Source organism: Balaenoptera acutorostrata, chromosome 17 (genome assembly GCF_949987535.1).
Source record: "Balaenoptera acutorostrata chromosome 17, mBalAcu1.1, whole genome shotgun sequence".
Classification (NCBI taxonomy): domain Eukaryota; kingdom Metazoa; phylum Chordata; class Mammalia; order Artiodactyla; family Balaenopteridae; genus Balaenoptera; species Balaenoptera acutorostrata.
The window spans coordinates 46,335,236-46,356,709 of record NC_080080.1 but is presented as its reverse complement, the minus strand read 5'-3'; the positions used below and the strand labels follow the sequence as shown (position 1 = coordinate 46,356,709).

At 37.3% G+C, this 21,474-nt stretch overlaps 1 protein-coding gene across 1 annotated transcript in view; it reads left to right on the top strand.

Annotated features, from left to right (window-relative positions):
* The first annotated feature begins 4,752 nt into the window (after window positions 1-4,752).
* The window catches only part of NECAB1 (N-terminal EF-hand calcium binding protein 1), a 219,208-nt gene continuing 202,486 nt past the window's right edge, over window positions 4,753-21,474 (top strand). Inside the window, exons 1-2 of the mRNA XM_007177498.2 lie at window positions 4,753-4,870; window positions 5,265-5,373. Of these exons, the coding sequence (XP_007177560.2) occupies window positions 4,753-4,870; window positions 5,265-5,373 (227 nt within the window). The remainder of the gene's footprint in view (window positions 4,871-5,264; window positions 5,374-21,474) is intronic.

The window sequence follows — 21,474 nt, the reverse complement described above, 5'->3', positions numbered from 1 at the left end:
GCTGTGGAAAAGTCTTTAAATTTGATAAGGTCTCATTTGTTTATTTTTGCTTCCATTTCTATTGCCTTGGGAGACTGACCCAAGAAAATGTTTGTACGATTTATGTCAGGGAATGTTTTGCCTATGTTTTCTTCTAGGAGTTTTATGGTGTCATGTCTTATGTTTAAGTCTTTAAGCCATTTTGAGTTTATTTTTGTGTATGGTGAGAGGCTGTGTCCTAACTTCATTGATTTACATACAGCTGTCCAACTTTCCCAACACCCTTTGCTGAAAAGATTGTCCTTTCCCATTGTACTTTCTTGTCTCCTTTTTTGAACATTAATTGACTGTGGTGTGTGGGTTTATTTCTGGCTCTCTTTCTTTTCCATTGATCCATATGTCTGTTTTTGTGCCAGTACCACACTGTTTTATTACTGTAGCTATGTAGTATTCTCTGAAGTCTGGGATGGTTATGCCTCCTGCTTGGTTCTTTATCAAGATTGCTTCGGCAGTTCTGAGTCTTTTATGGTTCCAGATGAATTTCAGGGTTACTTGTCCTAGTTCTGTGAAAAGTGCCATTGGTAATTTGATAGGGATTGTGTTAAATCTGTAGATTGCTTAGGGTACTATTGTCATTTTAACAATATTAATTATTCCAATCCAAGAGCATGTGATATCTTTCCATTTCTTTGAATCATCTTCAATTTCTTTTATTAATGTTTTATAGTTCTCAGCTTCTGAGTCTTTCACCTCCTTGGTGAGGTTTATTCCTAAATATTTTATTTTTAGGGTTGTGATTTTAGAAAGTATTGTTTTTTGGTTTTTTTTTTTTAATTCTTTCTGATATTTCATTGTTGTAAAGAAATGCAACTGACTTCTGTATGTTAATCTTGTATCCTGCTACATTATCGAATTCATTTATCAGTTCTAATAGTTTTTGTGTGGAGTCTTTAGGGTATCATACAGTGTATCATCTGTATATAATTATAATTTTACCTCTTCCCTTCCAATTTGGATATATTTTATTTCTTTTTTTTTTGTTTGATTGCTGTGGCTAGGACTTCCAATACTGTGTTGAATAGAAGAGGTGAGAATGGGCAACATTGTCTTGTTCCAGATTTTAGCAGGAAGGCTTTCAGCTTTTCACCTTTGACTATTATTTTGGCTGTGGGTTTGTCATAAATAGTTTTTACTATTTTGAGATATGTTCCCTCTCCATTCACTTTGGTAAGAGTTTTTATCATGAATGGATGTTGAATTTTGTTAAATGCTTTTTCTGCATCTATTGAGATGATCATGTGGTTTTTGTTTTTTCTTTTGTTTATGTGGTGTATCACATTGATTGATTTGTGTGTGTTGAACCATCCTTGTAAACTTGGGATGAATCCCACTTGGTCATGGTGTATGATCATTTTCATGTGTTGTTGGATTTGATTTGTTAATATTTTGTTGAGAAGTTTCACATCAATATTCATCAAAGATATTGGCCTGTAATTTTTTTTTTTTTTTTCTGGTGGTGTCTTAGTCTGGTTTTATTATCAGGGTTATGGTGGCTTCATTAAAATGTCCTTGGGAGTGTTCCCTGCTCTTCAATTTTCTGTAAGAGTTTGAGAAGAATTGGTATAAATTCTTCTTTGTATGTTTGCTAGAATTCACCTGTGAAGCCATCTGGTGCTGGACTTTTATTTGTAGGGAGTTTTTAAATTACAGATTCTATTTCAGTTCTAGTGATCAGTCTGTTCAAATTATCTATTTCTTCTTGATTCAATTTTGGAGGGCTTTATGTTTCTAGAAACTTGTCCATTTCTTCTAGGTCACCGATTTTTTGACATATAATTATTCATAGTATTCCCTATTTTTTTTGTTATTCTGTAGTATCAATTGTTATGTCTCCTTTTTCATTTCTTATTTTGTTTATTTGGGTTTTCTCTCTTTTCTTCTTGGTGAGCCTGGTCAGAGGTTTGTCAATCTTGTTTATCCTATCAACGAATGAACTCCTGGTTTTACTGATTTTTTCCTATTTTTTTAAATTTCTATTTCATTCATTTCCTCTCTAGTTTTTATTATTTCCTTCCTTCTTCTGACTTCAGATTTTGTTTTTCTTCTTTTTCTAATTCTTTTAAGTGGTTATATTGTTTATTTGAGATTTTTCTTCTTTTTGGAGGAAGGTCTGTATTGCTATAAACCTCCCTCTAAGAACTGCTTTTGCTGTATCCCATAGATTTTGTATGGCTATGTTTTCATTGTCATTTGTCTCAAGGTATTTTTAAATTTCCTCTTTGATTTCATCATTGACCCATTGGTTTTTTAGAAGCATGTTGTTTAGTCTCCATGTAATCATTTTTTTCTCATTTCCTTTTCTGTTGTTAATTTCTAGTTTCATGTTGTTGTGGTCAGAAAAGATTCTTGAGATAATTTCTATAGTCTTAAATTTGTAGAGGCTTGTTTTGTGCCCTAGTATGTGGTTAATTCTAGAGAATGTTCCATGTGCACTTGAAAAGAATGTGTAATCTGTTTTTTTGGATGTAATGTTGTGAAAATATCAATTAAGTCTAACTGTTCTATTGTATCACTTAGGACTTCTGTTGCCTTATTGAGTCTCTGTCTGGAAGATTTGTCCATTGATGTGAGTGGGGTGTTAAAGTCTCCTACTATTATTGTATTCCTGTCAATCTCTCCCTTTATGTCCGTTAGTATTTGTTTATATATTTGGGTGCTCCTATATTAGGTACATATATGTTTATAAGTGTAAAATCCTCTTGTATTGATCCTTTTATCATTATATAGTGTCCCTTCTTTATCTTTCTTTATGGCCTTTGTTTTAAAGTCTATTTTGTCTGATATGAGTATTGGAACCCCCACTTTCTTGTCATTTCCATTTGCATGAAATATCTTTTTCCATCCCCTGGCTTTCAATCTATGTGTGTTCTTTGCCCTAAAATGCATCTCTTGTAAGCAGCATACTGTAAACTCTTGTTTTTTATCCAACATGCCACTCTGTCTTTTGACTGGAGCACTTAGTCCATTAACATTTAAGGTAATTATTGATAGATATATATTTATTGCCATTTAAAACCTTATTTCCCATTGATCTTATATTTCATCTTTGTCCGTTTCTTTTTCCTTTTGTTTTTCCTTTCATCATTTGATGATTTTCCTTTTGTATTATACTTATGTTCTCTTTTTTTGTTTTTGTGAATTTATTATGTGTTTCTGACTTGTGGTTACACAGTTTTTCAAGTATGTTAACCTCTTCCTATACATACTTGCCTTCGACTGGTAGTCATATAGGCTCCAAAGCATTCTAGGGAAAAAAAATCCACATTTTCTTACTCTCCTCCCCCACATTTTATGATTTTGATGTCCTCTCTTACATCTTCATGTTCTTCCTTTTGCTATTCATTGTGGTTGTCATCACTTTCACAGAAAATGTTTTTGATTTTAAAATATTTTGATTAAAATGTAAAACATTCTGATTAATTTTGATTAAACATTTCATTAAAATGTTTTAATCTGTGTACTTTAAGTGTACTTCTTTAAGTGATGTATTTTCCAATTGTAATTCACTTTTGGAAATAAATAAATCACTTCTTAAATAAATCACTTCTTAAATAAATCACTTCTTTAAGTGATTTATTTTCCAATTGTAATTTTCTTTTTCTTATAGATTCTTCTTTTCTATTTAGAGAAGAGCTTTCAATATTTCCTTTAGGATAAGTTTAATATTGCTGTATTCTTTTAGTTTTTGCTTGTCTGGGAAGATTTTATCTCTCCTCTTCTAAAGGATAATCTTTCTGGGTAGAGTATTCTAGTTTGCAGATTTTTCCCTTCCAGGACTTTAAATATATCTTGGCACTTGCTTTTGGCCTGCAACGTTTCTGTAGAGGAATCAGCTGATAGTGTTATGGGGGTTCCCTTGTAATTAACTCTTTGATTTCTCTTACTGCCTTTAGAATCTTCTCTTTGTCTTTAGCTTTTCCTATTTTTATTGTAGTATGTCTTAGTGTACGTCTGCTTGGGTTTATCTTGTTTGGGACCCTCTGTGCTTCCTGTACCTGGATATCTGTTTCCTTCTTTAGGTTTGGGAAGTTTTCAGCCATAATTTCTTCAAACACATTTTTGATCCCCTTTTTGCTGTCTTTCCCTCCTGGAATCCCTATTTTGCATAGGTTGACATAGTTTATATTATGCCATAGGTCTCTTGTATTGCTTTCTTCTTCTTTTTTAGTTTGGCTTTCTGTCTTCTGTCTTGATTGGATGATTTCCATTATTCAGAATTCCATTATTCCAGGTCACTTATTTGTTCTTCTGCATTACTCATTTTGCTATTCATTGACTTTAGCTCAGCTTTTATCTCGGCAAATGAGTTTTCTAATTTTTCTTTGTTCCTCTTTCTAGTTTCTAGCTTCTTTTTTCTGTACTCTGTATTTCCATTGATACCCCTTCTTAATTCCTTCAGTATTTTCATTATCTCCTGTTTGAAATCAGTGTCTATCATATTGAAGAGGTCTGCTTCATTGTTTGTTCTTTCAGGGGAATGCTCTTGGTCTTTTAACTGAGAGTGGTTCCTCTGCTTCATTTTACTTTTATTTCTCTCTGTGGGTTTAGGAGAAGAAATTATGTACTCTGGTCTTGGAGGGCTATTTATAAGTGGGAGCATCCCTGTGTAGCTTGTATGGATTTAGTATATTTAGTCTGAGGGCTTTTTTTAGTATGCATGCTGGACACCTCCTTCCTCATCATGTGCTGGTCATTATCCCCTTGATAGGGGGTATGCAGATGTGGCTGCTGGTGCCTAGTCCTGGGGTTCTCAGTGGTGGCAATGGCTCAGGAATGGCCCTGGGACACAGGATGGGAGCAGAGGTGGCTCACAACCACTCCTGGAGTTTGGGTAGGTGGCAGTGGGGGCTCTCAACCACTCCTGGGGACTGCAAGGGTGGCAGTGGTGGCTTGCAACCACTCTTGGCTTGCAATTACTCCTGGTATCTGGAAGGGAGGTGGCAGGGGCCCACAACTACTTCTGGATTCCAAGAGGGAGACAGCAGAGACCCATGGCCACTCCTTGGGTCTGGGAGGGAGGAGGTGGGGGCCTGTGACCATTCTTGGGTCTGGGTGGGTAACTTTTTATTTTAAACACCTGAAATTGTTCTTCCTTTTTGAATACATGTATGTATGCACAAACAAACCTGTTCAAGCATTTGAGCAAAATGTTAAAAATTAAAAGATATAATAACATACAAAATTGAAATGATTTGCTTCTCTTTTGTTTGCTCTTACCATTTTAGATGATGGAAAATTGTCCTCTGAAGAATTCAAAGCATATTTTGCAGATGGTGTTCTGAGTGGAGAAGAGTTATGTGAGCTCTTCCATACCATTGATACACATAATACCAAGTAAGGAACTATTTTTAATCACTAGATTCTGTAAACAAAGTAGAGAGGGCATAAACAAGAACATACCAATGAAACAGAGAGGGAATAAAGCTGCAGAGGACACATTTTGTAACACACCTATGTTCAGTTCTGAGATAGCTTCTAACAATTGAAATGCTGTGAAAAACTGAGTTTTGAACTGGAAAATAAAGATCTTCTGTAAGAAGTTCTCATAAAGAGTTTGCAGAATTAAAACAAAGCATAGGTTATAAATAATTCTAATTCTATCATTAATAAGAAAGTAGAGGGGCTTCCCTGGTGGCACAGTGGTTGAGAATCTGCCTGCCAATGCAGGGGATACGGGTTCGAGCCCTGGTCTGTGAAGATCCCACATGCCATGGAGCAACTAGGCCCGTGAGCCACAATTGCTGAGCCTGCGTGTCTGGAGCCTGTGCTCCGCAACAAGAGAGGCCGCGATGATGAGAGGCCCGCGCACCATGATGAAGAGTTGCCACAACTGGAGAAAGCCCTCGCACAGAAACGAAGACCCAACACAACCATAAATAAATAAATAAATAAATACATAAATAAAAATTAAAACTTAAAAAAAAAATTAGGAATTTCTTAAAAAAAAAATAAGAAAGTAGAATTTTACCTTGTTTCTTAGATTTCATCTCAGTTTGCTTCATTTAAAAATTGTCCTAAGGCCATTTTTATATAACTGTAGTAAAATAGGAAACTGCAGCAATTATCTGGACAATTCAGATGTGCTGAACTCCAAATCAGTGTTACCTGAGAGATGTAGGTAATGTAGGAAAGAGAATTTTCTCTGAACAATCAATGTATATAGTGATCTACTTGATTTATTTTCAAATCTAGCAAAATAAAATATGAGCTCTGAAAATTTGTAGGTTTAGCTGATAGATTTTTTGAGTCATTTTGCAAGAAAAGATTTACTTAATTTTTGAAATTTAAAGTGCTTTATTATGCTGCACTATAGGCACAGCTATGATTACATTTCTAAAAAATATTTGCTTCTCATGATCAAGCAAAATATTTTAAGAATATTATTTATGTGACGAAAGAGGAAAATTTAACTTGTAAGTTAAAGAGGAAAATTTAACCAACAAGATACATTTTCAATGTTTTCCTTCTTTCTTTCCAAATATTTTCAAAGCGGTTATGTCACTATATTTAAAGTGACAAAAGGAAAAAATATATAATGAAAAATATTCTACCTAACAAGGGTAACATTCAGATTTGAAGGAGAGATAGTTTTAAGACAAGCAAAATCTAAAAGAGTTTGGTACCACTAAAATGGCTGTACAATAAATGTTAAAGGGAGTTCTCTAAGTGGAAAAGAAAGACTACAACCAGAAATATGAAAATTATGAAGGTAAAGATCTCATCAGTAAAGGAAAATACACAGTAAATGTGGTATATCAATCACTCACAAAACTAGTGGGCAGTTTAAAAGACAAAAATAATAAAATCATCTAATCCACCATAAGTAGTTAAGGGATATTTTTTAAAATGCAAAATGTGAAATAAAAAATATTAAATGAGGAGTGGGGGCGCAGGATTGTTAGAATGCATTTGAACTTAAGAGATCAATAAAGTATAATAATCGTGTGTGTGTGTGTATATATATATATATATATATATATATATATATATATATATATACATACATATATATATTGTTATATATAAACCTCATGGTAACCACAAACACAAATCTATAATAGATACACACAGAAAATAGAGAAAGGAATCCAAAAATAACACTAAACATAGCATCAAATCACATTGGAAGAGTGCAAAAGAAAAAGGAAAGAACAATAAAGAACTATAAAAATGAACTGAAAACAATTAACAAAATGGCAATTGATACATACTTATCAATAACTACTTAACACACTAAACGTAAATGGATGAAATGCTCCAATCAAACAACACAGAGTGCCTGAATGGATACAAAAATAAGACCCATATCTATGCTGCCTACAAGAGACTCACTTCAAATCTAAAGACACACAAAGACTGAAAGTGAGGGGATGCAAAAAGGTATTCCATGCAAGAGGAAATGAAAAGAAAGCCAGGGTAGCAATATTTATATCAGATAAAATAGACTTTTAAACAAAGACTTTAACAAGAGACAAAGTAGGACATTACATAATGATAAAGAGATAAATCCAATAAGGAGATATAACATTCATAAATATATTTAAATCCAACATGGGAGCACCTAAATATATACAGTTATATATACTAAGTAACTAATGAGCCACTGAAGAAATCAAAGAGGAAATCACACAAATGAAAATAGAAACACAACAATCCACAATCTATGGGACACAGCAAAAACAGTTCTAAGAGGGAAGTTTATAGAGATACAAGCCTACCTCAGGAAAGAATAAAAATCCCAGATAAACAGCCTAATCTTACACCTAAAGGAACTAGAAAAAGAAATGCCAACAAAATCTAATGTCGGTATGAAGGAAGCAATAATAATGATCATAGGAGAAATAAAGGAAATAGAGACTTAAAAAGAGACAAAAAATGTCAATGAAACTAAGAGCTGATTCTTTGAAAAGATAAGCAAAATTGATAAAACTTTAGACAGAGTCATGAAGAAAAAAAGAGAGAGGTCCCAAGTCAATAAAATAAGAAATGAAAAAGAAGTTACAACCCATGTTATAGAAATAGAAAGGATCATAAGAGATTGCTATGAACAATTATACACCAATAAAATGGACAACCTAGAAGAAATGGATGAGTTCCTAGAAACATAAATCTCCCAAGACTGAATCAGGAAGAAATAGAAAATATTAACAGACCTATTACCAGTAATGAAAAATAATCAGTAAAAAACAAACAGAAGTTCAGGACCAGATGGCTTCACAGGTGAATTCTCTCAAACATTTAGAAGAGTTAATGCCTATCCTTCTCAAACTATTCCAAAAAAAAAAAAAAAAAAAAAGTTGAAGGGGAAGGAATGCTTCTGAACTCATCCCAAGAGGCCAGCATTACCCTGATACCAAAACTAGACAAAGACCCCACAGAAAAAGAAAATGATAGGCCCATATCTCTGGTGAACATAGGTGCAAAAATCCTCAACAAAATTTTAGCACATTGAATTCAACAATACATTAAAAGGATCAAACACCATGACAAGTGGTATTCATCCCAGATTTATCCCCAGGATGCAAGGATGGTTCAATATCTGCAAATCAATTAATAGGATACATCATGTTAACAAATGGAAGAATAAAAATCATATGATCATCTAAACAGATGGAGAAAAACTTTTGACAAAATTCAACACCAATTTATGATTTTAAAAACTCTCAACAAAATAAGTATAGAAGGAATATACCTCAACATAATAAAGGCATAAATAACTAATGCACAGCTAACATCATATTCAACAGTGAAAGGTTGAAACTTTTCCCACAAAGATCAGTAACAAGAAAGGCATGCTCACTCTACCACTCCTATCCAACATAGTACTGGAAGTCCTAGCCACAGCAATTAGACTAGCAAAGGAAATAAAAGAATCCAGATTGGAAGGAATAAGTACAACTGTCATTGTTTGCAGATGACATGATACTACATATAGAAAATTCTATATAGTATAGACACTATATATAGAAAATTCTATATAGTATAGACACTATATATAGAAAATTCTAAAGACACCACCAAAAAACTACTAGAACTTTCAATGAATTCAGTAAAGTTGTAGGATAAAAAATTAACATACAGAAATCTGTGGCATTTCTGTACACTAAGAACAAACTATCAGAAAGAGAAATTAAGAAAGCTATCTCATTGACAGTTGCATCAAAACTAATAAAATACCTAGGTATAAATCTAACCAAGGAGGTAAAAGACCCACTTGGAAAACTATAAAACATTGATGAAAGAAATTGAAGATAACAACATACAAAGGGAAATATATCCTGTGCTAAGGGATTGGAAGAATTAATATTGTTAAAATGTCCATACCACCCAAAGCAATCTACAGTTTTAGTGTAATCCCTATCAAAATACCAATGGCCATTTCCACAGAACTAGAACAAATAATTCTAAAATTTGCCTGGAAACACAAAAGACCCTGAATAATCTAAACAAATTTGAGAAAGAAAAACAACACTGGATGTATCCCACTCCCTCATTTCAAACTATACTACAAAGCTACAGTAATCAAAATAGTATGGTACTGGTATGAAAACATAGATCAGGGGAACAGAATTAAGAGCCCAGAAATAAACCCATGTTTATATGTTCAATTAGTCTACAACAAAGGAGGAAAGAACATACAATGGAGAAAAGACAGCTTCTTCAATAAATGGTGTTGGGAGAACTGGACAGCTACTTGCAAAATAATCAAACTGGACTACTTTCTCATGCCATATAAAAAATATACTCAAAATGGATTAAAAACATAAATGTAAGGCCTTAAACCATAAAACCCTTAGAAGATAACACAGGCAGTATGCTATTTGACATTGGTCTTAGCAATATTTTTGTGGATTTGTCTCCTCAGGCAAGGGAAACAAAAGCAAAAATAAATAAATAAGACTACATCAAACCAAAAAGCTTTTACACAGTGAAAGAAACTATCATCAAAATGAAAAGGCAGTCTACTGAATGTGAGAAGATATTTTAAAACTATATATCGGAAAAGGAGTTAGTATCCAAAATATACAAGGAACTCATACAACTTAACCTCAAAAAAACAACCAAATAAAAAAGGGCAGAGGACTTGAATAGATATTTTTCCAAAGAATAAATAAAGATGGCCATCAGACATATGAAAATATGCTCAAGGTCACTAATTATCAGCAAACTGCAAATGAAAACCACAATGAGATATCACCTCACACCTGTCAGAATGGGTACTATCAAAAATACAACCAATAGCAAATGTTGGTCAGGATGTGGAGAAAAGGGAAACCTTATGTAATCTTGGTGAGAATGCAATTTGGTACAGCTACTATGGAAAACATAGTGTAGAGGTTCCTCAAACAATTAATGATAGAACTACCATACAATCTAGCTATTTCACTTCTGAGTATTTTTCTGAAGAAAACAAAATCAAAAAGATACATGCACCCCACCATGTTCACTATAGCATTATTTACAATAGCCAAGATTTGGAAGCAACCTAAGAGTCCATCAATAGATGGATGAATAAGGAAGATGTGGTATATACATACAATATAATACTATTCAGCCATAAAAAGAATAAAATTTTGCCGTTTGCAACAACATGGATGGACTTTTGGAGGATATAATGCTAGGTGAAATAAGTAAAATAAGAAAGACGAATACTGTGTGATATCACTTATATGTGGAATCTAAAAAATACAACAAACTAGTGAATATAACAAAAAAGAAGCAGACTTACAGATGTAGAGAAGAAAATAGTGGTTACCAATGGGGAGAGAGAGGGGAGAGGGTCAATATAGGGTTGGGGGACTAAGAGGTACAAAATACTATGTATAAAATGAATAAGCTACAAGGATATGTTGACAGCACAGGGAATATAGCTGATATTTTATAATAACTGCAAATATTGTTAAAAATTGTGAATTGCTATGAGTCATGGGGATGAATTGTACTGCATGGGGAATATAGTCAATAATATTGTAATAACATTGTATGATGATAAATGGTAACTTGATTTACTATGATCATTTTGTAATGTATAGCAATATTGAATCACTATGTTGTACACCTGCAACTAATCTAGTCAATTATTTTTCAACATTAAAAGAAGTGTTTTCACTCATCAGAAAGCCAGCTTGTCTACATTTTTCAGTCAGTTAGAGGAATACATGAAGAAATTAGCATAATTCCTTGTAGAAGAGATTCACAGCACAGGCAGGGGGAAAGATCCCCTGGAGGCAAAAATGATTCTTCCAGTATAGCAATTTGGAGTTCCAGATTGTCAGGATAGACCAAAGAGTAGACCAGATGGAAGTTTTGCTGTTATATCAGACAGTGAACACACAGGAAATTTTCCCGGGGCCTGCAAATGGGAGCCTGTGATAGAGATGGACAACTGATGTCTTCAGATCAAGTGTTCCTTATTCCAGACTAAAATAATTTTTTTGGATGCTGAGCACTGGGATTTCAACCCAGTACTTGTTAAATCACTGAAGCACACCAAAGCGAAAAAGAAAAAAGAAATTACCACCTACGAAAAAATCGTAGTCCATCTTGAGCTAGATTTGAAAGTTTAAAATTTTCTTTCTTAACCTAAACTGAAATTTTTCTCTCTAAAGTTTCCCTTAATATGTTCTATTTCTTAGGGCCATGCAGAATATGAATATTTTATAAGTCTTTCTAATATTTGAAGGCAGTTTTTATGCACCAATAATGAGATAAAGCCCCATAATTATTGGAGAGTAATAATATCAAAGGGTTTGTTTTAGATGACAGAATTTTATTCCTTCTGAAACAGGAAAATTCGTTCATCTTGTATTTGTGCATAACAGTTAAATTTTAAAGTTTGATTAGTTGGTTGATGAAACCGCCTTCTCCCTTGAGTTATCCATTACCATCCTTAAGTAGACACATTTTATGGGCATTAGGAAAAGAAAGCAGGATCAGTAACCAAGGAATAAGTATTTAGTAGGTTGGTCTGAAGACCGAAGCCTTCACTGCATTATGACTAGAAAGGTCATTGCAATTCCAATAGTTCCAATAGTGGGTAAGAGAGATCTCCCTATCAACGTAGCCTATACATCTTCAACTAGCACTGAACACTAAGAGAGCAGCACCAAGTGCCTGGAGGATAGGGCAGACCACAATCCCAAATGCTAAGCTAAGGAAGTATGGCATGACTTAGAGTCATGAAATCAGAAAATGGAAAAAGGTGGTGTAGCTGTATGTCAAGAGAGCACAGTGAAAATCAAAGTCCAGAGAATAACAGGCTAAAGTGTGATGGACACACTGTGTGTGTCAGGGTTGAGTTTTAAGCAATATAGATTGGGCAAAGGAACACTGGCAGAAGAGTACTCCAAGTATTCAGACAAAGCCCAAACTGCCCATGAGCAAACTCACAGAGAACAAAGAGTCCAGATGGAGCATTTTATGATCAAGACTTACCTGTTAGAACTAGATGGCAGGCTGACCTCTGTCCAGGCATTAAGTTGCCTCTTTGGCATATGAAGACAAAGCCCAACAGATGTACACTGTTTTCCACAGAGAAGCACAAGTTAGCTGACATATGTGGTCAATGATGTTAGTTTAGCATGCTTATATGCCAAATGAGGCATGGAGCCAGAGGAGCCAAGGATACTAAGGAGGGAGAGAATAACATTCTTTTTATAGATTTTCCTCAACTTCTCCTAAGCCTTACTTAGCAGAATTCACAGCAGGGTAGAAGATGTACTAGGCAGGACTTTACTAGTTGTGAGTGACAGAAACATATATTAAGCTGACTTAAAGAAATAATTATCTGGTTCATGTATCTGAAAAGTCCAGAGGTAGGCTTCATGTGTGTTGGAGCAAAGTGCTCAAACAGTGGTGCTAGGAATCTGTCTATCATCTCTCACCTCTTCTTTCTCTATGTTGGCTATTCTCTTGTGCAGACTCTCTTGCTGAGAGGTCAAGATGGTTACGAGATGCTCAAGGTTCATATTGCCACCACCTTGGAAAACCCCAAGAGACTGGTTTTCTTTCAGAGTAGTACCAGCAAAATTCTGGTCTTGAATTATGTTAGCCTGGCTTGGAGCTCATGTACATCTCTGGAAAATCACTGTTTTCAAGGAAAAAATAAAGTGAAAGGGAACCAGGATGCTGTTATCAAAATAAGGGGGAATAAATTCTGGGCAGGCAAAACTTGAGTCCCCTGTAGATCAAATAACCACCTACTCAGCCTCAAAGACTTCCACTTACCATCTCATATTTTAGAGGACAAGGGGCTTGGTAGAGCTTGAACTCCAGAGAGTTCCTACAAAGTGTGGAGTCAATCCAGAAAATCTGAAGCTATCTATATGGGAAAAGATTGAAGCCAGGAAGAAATCTTTGTTTTAATAGGTATCCTATCCAGGGACCTAGCCCTCTACACCTGCCTCTCTTCTTGACCATCTGATTGTGTCTATTCTCAATGTTCCTGTTTTCCCATACTCCACTAGAATCATGCCTATAATCCCCCTTCTTTTTCCTTATGGTCCTACAAAGTCTCTGTATTTGCAGATACTGCAAAAAACTTAGGCAGACTTAGTAAGTAACACCTGGTCTTTATTCTCTTAGTATTTCTCCATAATCACCTAATATAGATTTTCTGGGCAGTTCTCACATATCACATTATCCTTATTTATTTTTAATTTAAAAATTAGAAAGAACTGAGTATATAACTAAGAGAAGCACTATTTTATTACATCCTATACAGGTACACTTTTTGCCACATCCTTAGAGACTGAAAATAGAAGTCTTACGACCTTACCAGGACTCACTCTAATCTATAACCAGTTCTCCAGTTATTGATTCCATTTCATCATTGGAACTAACCTGTAGCCATCAAATTTCCTTATTATTCACTCAATTTTTAAATGTGCCTTTCACTCCAATAATTTCTGAAATCCATTTATTTTCTTTGAGCATATCTAGCTCATGAAGATATGGAGAGAATAAAACAGGCTATTTCCTAAGAGTTACATTTAAAATTCTTTTCTTTCCTATGAAGGCATTTCATTGGCACCACCACAATTTCCTCCTAAATTAGAGCATTCCACAATTTGCAGTGCTGATTGGGGCTGAGGACTCTTCCTTGTAGGGAGAGTGAGGAATCAACAAAGTCTACTTTATAATTAAGAAGATTAGCATAGTTTGGGGGATTTATAAAGAAGACAATTTTAAGGAGATTTTCTTTAAAGTGACAGGAAATGGTTTCTCCTTAGTTATAATTGCTAAAAAAATAATTGGTTCTAATTTTCTCTGACAAAGATGATAGACAAGCCAAATTTTGTATCAAGACAGTATGTACATAATTTCTAAAAAAAATGTAATTTCTAAAGGAAACGTTTAATTTTTAATTAAATAGGGAAATACATTTATTGAATGACTATATGGCAGGCACTTACTTGCATCATCTTATTTAATCTTCACAAAAAACAAAAAACAAGGTATTATTATTATTATTATTATTATTCACAGCTTACAGTTAAGGAATCTGATACAGAAAGTTAAATGATTTGACCAAGGTTACACAGACAGTAGTGTAAGGCCTGGAGATTATTTCATGGCGGCCTGAAAACAAAACTCAAATCTCTTTCCATTGTCATGCCACCTCAGTAAATTTTCAGATTTTTAGCTATTTATTTTGTATATCAGAAATCAAAAGGTTCCAAGGCCAGTTTTTAAATTCACTTTCAGGTGTTTCATTCTTGATGAAAAGGTGCTTGATTCTTTCCAGCAGTAGAATATATTTGGATGTACAGTATAGAGGTAATTGCTTTAATTGCTGCCTTTATCTCTCCTCTTTTTATATCCATTATGTAGAATTTTTACAGTGTGGGAGTTGCTACAATGTAGCAATGTTATTCTTTTTCTCTGTGGACGTTATTTTCTTTCTTGGAACATTTCCCTCCCTCCATCCTACCTTTACGTTTGGAATTCATCTTGTGCTTTTGGACTTACTCCTCTTACTACTCTCCATCCCATCACTCTGCACTTGCCTCATTTTCTCCATTGTTCTTCAGAGCACTCACAGAGTTTTACTGTTTCAATTTGTCATTTTTATTAAAGACCTTTGCTTCCAAATTTTTTCAGATATTTTATATTTTTAATATTATCTAGAGAATTATTCTCTGTCATCTCTTCCTCCCAATAAAGAACTTGAATTCTCTTTTTATCTTTTGTTTTTTTAATAAATTTATTTATTTATTTATTTTTGGCTGTGTTGGGTCTTTGTTGCTGCACGTGGGCTTTCTCTATTTGCGAAGAGTGGGGACTACTCTTCGTTGTGGTGCGCGGGCTTCTCATTGCAGTGGCTTCTTTTATTGTGGAGCACGGGCTCTAGGCACGTGGACTTCAGTATTTGTGGCATGCAGGCTCAGTAGTTGTGGCTCGTGGGCTCTGGAGCTCAGGCTCAGTAGTTGCCGCGCACAGGCTTAGTTACTCCTCGGCATGTGGGATCTTCCCAGACCAGGGGTCGAACCCATGTCCCTTGAATTTGCAGGTAGATTCTTAACCATTGCACCACCAGGGAAGTCCCCTCTTTCAATCTTAACTGTACTCTGTCTTCCCATCAGCCATGATAAAATTGCTAATGGTGAAGCAAAATCTATTACTGCTTAAAATAAAAATTGTCTACTGAGGAATCAAGGCGAATTATTTATTCACCTAACTGCAGTGTTCTTTCTTACCTTGCCAATACCCACCAAGTGGGTGAAATCAAATCAGTAAAATGTTAACCCCAATCTTTAAAAAATACGTGATGCTCACTTCTTGGACAAGTCTCCATCTCTCATCTCCCATGTCCAATGCACCAATAAATTCTGTCCTTATTCCCCTTCAGTTTATTTATCCTATGAATCCATCTATTCCTTTTATTGTCACCACATTCCTTAAGTACCTGCTTTCTCTCTTTTACAACTATATTATGCCCAAAATGATCTGTTTGATGGAACAGTTACAATTGTTTTTCTCTATGACATCTTGAGATTTTAAAATTCTTGAAATAAATACAAATAACCTGAAAGTCATTGCTTACTTCTTACATGAATATTTTTAAAGAGCAATTTCTTTAGGAAAATACTTTCCCTCCACAATAAAAATGATATAAATAGCATATGCTTCCTATAAAAAAGAATTCAAACAATATAGAAATCATAAGAAAGAGCAGGAAAAAACACCTGAAATTTCATCACCTTGAGATAACTACCCATAGCATTTGGTTACCATTACTTCTAATGTGTGCATTCAGTTTGTGTTTTTTTTCCAAAAATGACTTTATTTTTTTTTAAACGTCTTTATTGGAGCATAATTGCTTTACAATGGTGTGTTAGTTTCTGCTGTACAACAAAGTGAATCAGCTATACATATACATTTATCCCTATTTCTCCTCCCTCTTGTGTCTCCCTCCCACCCTCCCCATCCCACTCCTCTAGGTGGACACAAAGCACCGAGCTGATCTCCCTGTGCTATGCGGCTGCTTCCCACTAGCTATCTATTTTACATTTGGTAGTGTATATATGTCCATGTCACTCTCTCACTTCGTCCCAGCTTACCCTTCCCCCTCCGCTTGTCCTCACGTCCATTCTCTACATCTATGTCTTTATTCCTGTCCTTCCCCTAGGTTCTTCAGAACCTTTTTTTTTTCTTTTTTTAGATTCCATATATATGTGTTAGCATACAGTATTTGTTTTTCTTTTTCTGACTTACTTCACTCCGTATGTCAGTCTCAAGTCCACCCACCTCACTGCACATAACTCAATTTTGTTTCCTTTTATGGCTGAGTAATATTCCATTGTATATATGTGTGATATCTTCTTTATCCATTCATCTGTTGATGGACACTTAGGTTGCTTCTGTGTCCTGACTATTGTAAACAATACTGCAATGAACATTGTGGTACATGACTCTTTTTGAATTATGGTTTTCTCAGGGTATATGCCCAGTAATGGGATTGCTGGGTCGTATGGTAGATCTATTTTTAGTTTTTGAAGGACCCTCCATACTGTTCTCCATAGTGGCTGTATCAGTTTACATTCCCACGAATAGTGCAAGAGGGTTCCCTTTTCTCCACACCCTCTCCAGCATTGACTGCTTGTAGATTTTTTGATGATGGCCATTCTGACTGGTGTGAGGTGTTACCTCATTGTAGTTTTGATTTGCATTTCTCTAATGGTTAGTGATGTTGAGTATCCTTTCATGTGTTTGTTGGCAATCTGTATGTATTCTTTGGAGAAATGTCTATTTAGGTATTCGGCCCATTTTTGGATTGGGTTGTTTGTTTTTTTTGATATTGAGCTGCATGAGCTGCTTGTAAATTTGGGAGATTAATCCTTTGTCAGTTGCTTCATTTGCAAATATTTTCTCCCATTCTGAGGGTTGTCTTTTTGTCTTGTTTATAGTTTCCCTTGCTGTGCAAAAGCTCTTCAGTTTCATTAGGTCCCATTTGTTTATTTTTGTTTTTATTTCCATTTCTCTAGGAGCTGGGTCAAAAAGGATTTTGCTGTGATTTATGTCATAGAGTGTTTTGCCTATGTTTTCCTGTAAGAGATTTCTAGTGTATGGCCTTACACTTAGGTCTTTAATCCATTTTGAGTTTATTTTTCTGTATGGTGTTAGGGAGTGTTCTAATTTCATTCTTTTACATGTAGCTGTCCAGTTTTCCCAGCACCACTTATTGAAGAGGCTGTCTTTTCTCCATTGTATATTCTTGTCTCCTGTATCAAAGATAAGGTGACCATATATGCATGGGTTTATCTCTGGGCTTTCTATCCTATTCCATTGATCTATATTTCTGTTTTTGTGCCAGTACCATACTGTCTTGATTACTGTAGCTTTGTAGTATAGGCTGAAGTCAGGGAGCCTGATTCCTCCAGGTCCGTTTTTCTTTCTTAAGATTGCTTTGGAGAGGTCCTGGAAGATGGCGGAAGAGTAAGACGCGGAGATCACATTCCTTCCCACAGATACAGTAGAAATACATCTACACGTGGAACTGCTCCTACAGAACACCCACTGAACGCTGGCAGAAAACGTCCGACCTCCAAAAAGGCAAGAAACTCCCCCCGTACTTGGGTAGGGCAAAAGAAAAAAGAAATATCAGAGACAAAAGAATAGGGACGGCACCTGCACCAGTGGGAGGGAGCCGTGAAGGAGGAAAGGTTTCCACGCACTAGGAAGCCCCTTCGCGGGCGGAGACTGCGGGGGGCGGAGGGGGGAAGCTTCAGAGCCACGGAGGAGAGGGCAGCCACAGAGGTGCAGAGGGCAAAGCGGAGAGGTTCCCGCACAGAGGCTTGGCGCCGAGCAGCACTCACCAGCCCGAGAGGCTTGTCTGCTTAGCCGCCGGGGCGGGCGGGGCTGGGAGCTGAGGCTCGGGCTTCGGTCGGATCGCAGGGAGAGGACTGGGGCTGGCGGCGTGAACACAGCCTGAAGGGGTTAGCGCACCACAGCTAGCCTGGAGGGAGTCCGGGAAAAAGTCTGCAGCTGCCGAAGAGGCAAGAGACTTTTTCTTGCCTCTTTGTTTCGCGGCGGGCAAGGAGAGGGGATTCAGAGCGCCACCTAAACGAACTCCAGAGAAGGGCGCGAGCCGCGGCTATCAGCGCGGATCCCACAGCAACAGGGGCGCAGAGGGAAAATCGGAGAGACTCCCGCACAGAGGCTCGGCGCCGAGCGGCGCTCACCAGCCCGAGAGGCTTGTCTGCTCACCCGCCGGGGCGGGCGGGGCTGGGAGCTGAGGCTCGGGCTTCGGTCGGATCACGGGGAGAGGACTGGGGCTGGCGGTGTGAACACAGCCTGAAGGGGTTGGCGCACCACAGCTAGCCGGGAGGGAGACCGGGAAAAGGTCTGCAGCTGCCGAAGAGGCAAGAGACTTTTTCTTGCCTCTTAGTTTCGCTGCGCGCAAGGAGAGGGGATTCAGAGCGCCGCCTAAACGAACTCCAGAGAAGGGCGCAAGCCACGGCGATCAGCGCGGACCCCAGAGACGGGCGTGAGACGCTGGGGCTGCTGCTGCCGCCTCCAAAAAGCCTGTGTGTGAGCACAGGTCACTCTCCACACCTCCCCTCCCGGGAGCCTGTGCAGCCCGCCACTGCCAGGGTCCGGGGATCCGGGGACAACATCCCCGGGAGAACGCACTGCACACCTCGAGCTGGTGCAACGTCACGCCGGCCTCTGACGCTGCAGGCTCGCCCCGCCTCCTCTGTACCGCTCCCTCCCCGCGGCCTGAGTGAGCCAGAGCCCCCGAAGCAGCTGCTCCTTTAACCCCGTCCTGTCTGGGCGGGGAACAGACGCACTCAGGCGACCTACACGCAGAGGCGGGTCCAAATCCAAAGCTGAACCCCAGGAGCTGTGCGAACAGGGAAGAGAAGGGGAAATCTCTCCCAGCAGCCTCAGAAGCAGCGGATTAAAGCTCCACAAACAACTTGATGTGCCTGCATCTGCTGAATACCTGAATAGACAACGAACCGTCCCAAATGCAGGAGGTGGACTCTGGGAGCAGGAGATATTAATCTTTCCCCTTTTCCTTTTTTTTGTGAGTGTATATGTATATGCTTCTGGGTGAGATTTTGTCTGTATAGCTTTGCTTTACAATAGCTTTATTTTACTTCACTATATTATAGCCTCTTTCTTTCTTTCTTTCGATTTTTTCTCCCTTTTACTCTGAGCCGTGTGGACGAAAGGCTCTTGGTGCTCCAGCCAGGCATCAGGGCTGTGCCTCTGAGGTGGGAGAGCCAACTTCAGGACACTGGTCCACAAGAGACCTCCCAGCTCCACGTAATACCAAACGGCAAAAATCTCCCAGAGATCTCCATCTCAACATCAAGACCCAGCTTCACTCAACGACCAGCAAGCTACAGTGCTGGACACCCTATGCCAAACAACTAGCTAGACAGGAACACAACCCAATCCATTAGCAGAGAGGCTGCCTAAAATCAAAATAATGCCACAGACACCCCAAAATACACCACCAGACGTGGACATGCCCACCAGAAAGACAAGATCTAGCCTCATCCACCAGAACTCAGGCACTAGTTCCCTCCACCAGGAAGCCTACACAACCCACTGAACCAACCTTAGCCACTGGGGACAGATACCAAAAACAACGGGAACTACGAACCTGCAGCCTGTGAAAAGGAGACCCCAAACACAGTAAGATAGGCAAAATGAGATGACAGAAAAACACACAGCAGATGAAGGAGCAGGCTCAAAACGCACTGGACTTAACAAATGAAGAGGAAATAGGTAGTCTACCTGAAAAAGAATTCAGAATAATGATAGTAAGGATGATCCAAAATCTTGGAAATAGAATAGACAAAATGCAAGAAACATTTAACAAGGACGTAGAAGAACTAAAGAGGAACCAAGCAATGATGAAAAACACAATAAATGAAATTAAAAATACTCTAGATGGGATCAATAGTAGAATAACTGAGGCAGAAGAAAGGATAAGTGACCTGGAAGATAAAATGGTGGAAATAACTACTACAGAGCAGGATAAAGAAAAAAGAATGAAAAGAACTGAGGACAGTCTCAGGGACCTCTGGGACAACATTAAACGTGCCAACATTCGAATTATAGGGGTACCAGAAGAAGAAGAGAAAAAGAAAGGGACTGAGAAAATTTTTGAAGAGATTATAGTTGAAAACTTCCCTAATATGGGAAAGGAAATAGTTATTCAAGTCCTGGAAGCACAGAGAGTCCCATACAGGATAAACCCAAGGAGGAACACGCCAAGACACATATTAATCAAACTGTCAAAAATTAAATATAAGGAAAACATATTAAAGGCAGCAAGGGAAAAAAAACAAATAACACACAAGGGAATCCCCATAAGGTTAACATCTGATCTCTCAGCAGAAACTCTGCAAGCCAGAAGGGAGTGGAAGGATATACTTAAAGTCATGAAGGAGAAAAACCTACAACCAAGATTACTCTACCCAGCAAGGATTTCATTCAGATTCGATGGAGAAATTAAAACCTTTACAGACAAGCAAAAGCTGAGAGAGTTCAGCACCACCAAACCAGCTTTACAACAAATGCTAAAGGAACTTCTCTAGGCAAGAAACACAAGAGAAGGAAAACACCTACAATAACAAACCCAATACATTTAAGAAAATGGGAATAGGAACATACATATCGATAATTACCTTGAATGTAAATGGATTAAATGCTCCCACCAAAAGACACAGGCTGGCTGAATGGATACAAAAACAAGACCCATATATATGCTGTCTACAAGAGACCCACTTCAGACCTAGAGACACATACAGATTGAAAGTGAGGGGATGGAAAAAGATATTCCATGCAAATGGAAATCAAAAGAAAGCTGGAGTAGCAATTCTCATATCAGACAAAATAGACTTTAAAATAAAGACTATTACAAGAGACAAAGAAGGACACTATATAATGATCAAGGGATCGATCCAAGAGGAAGGT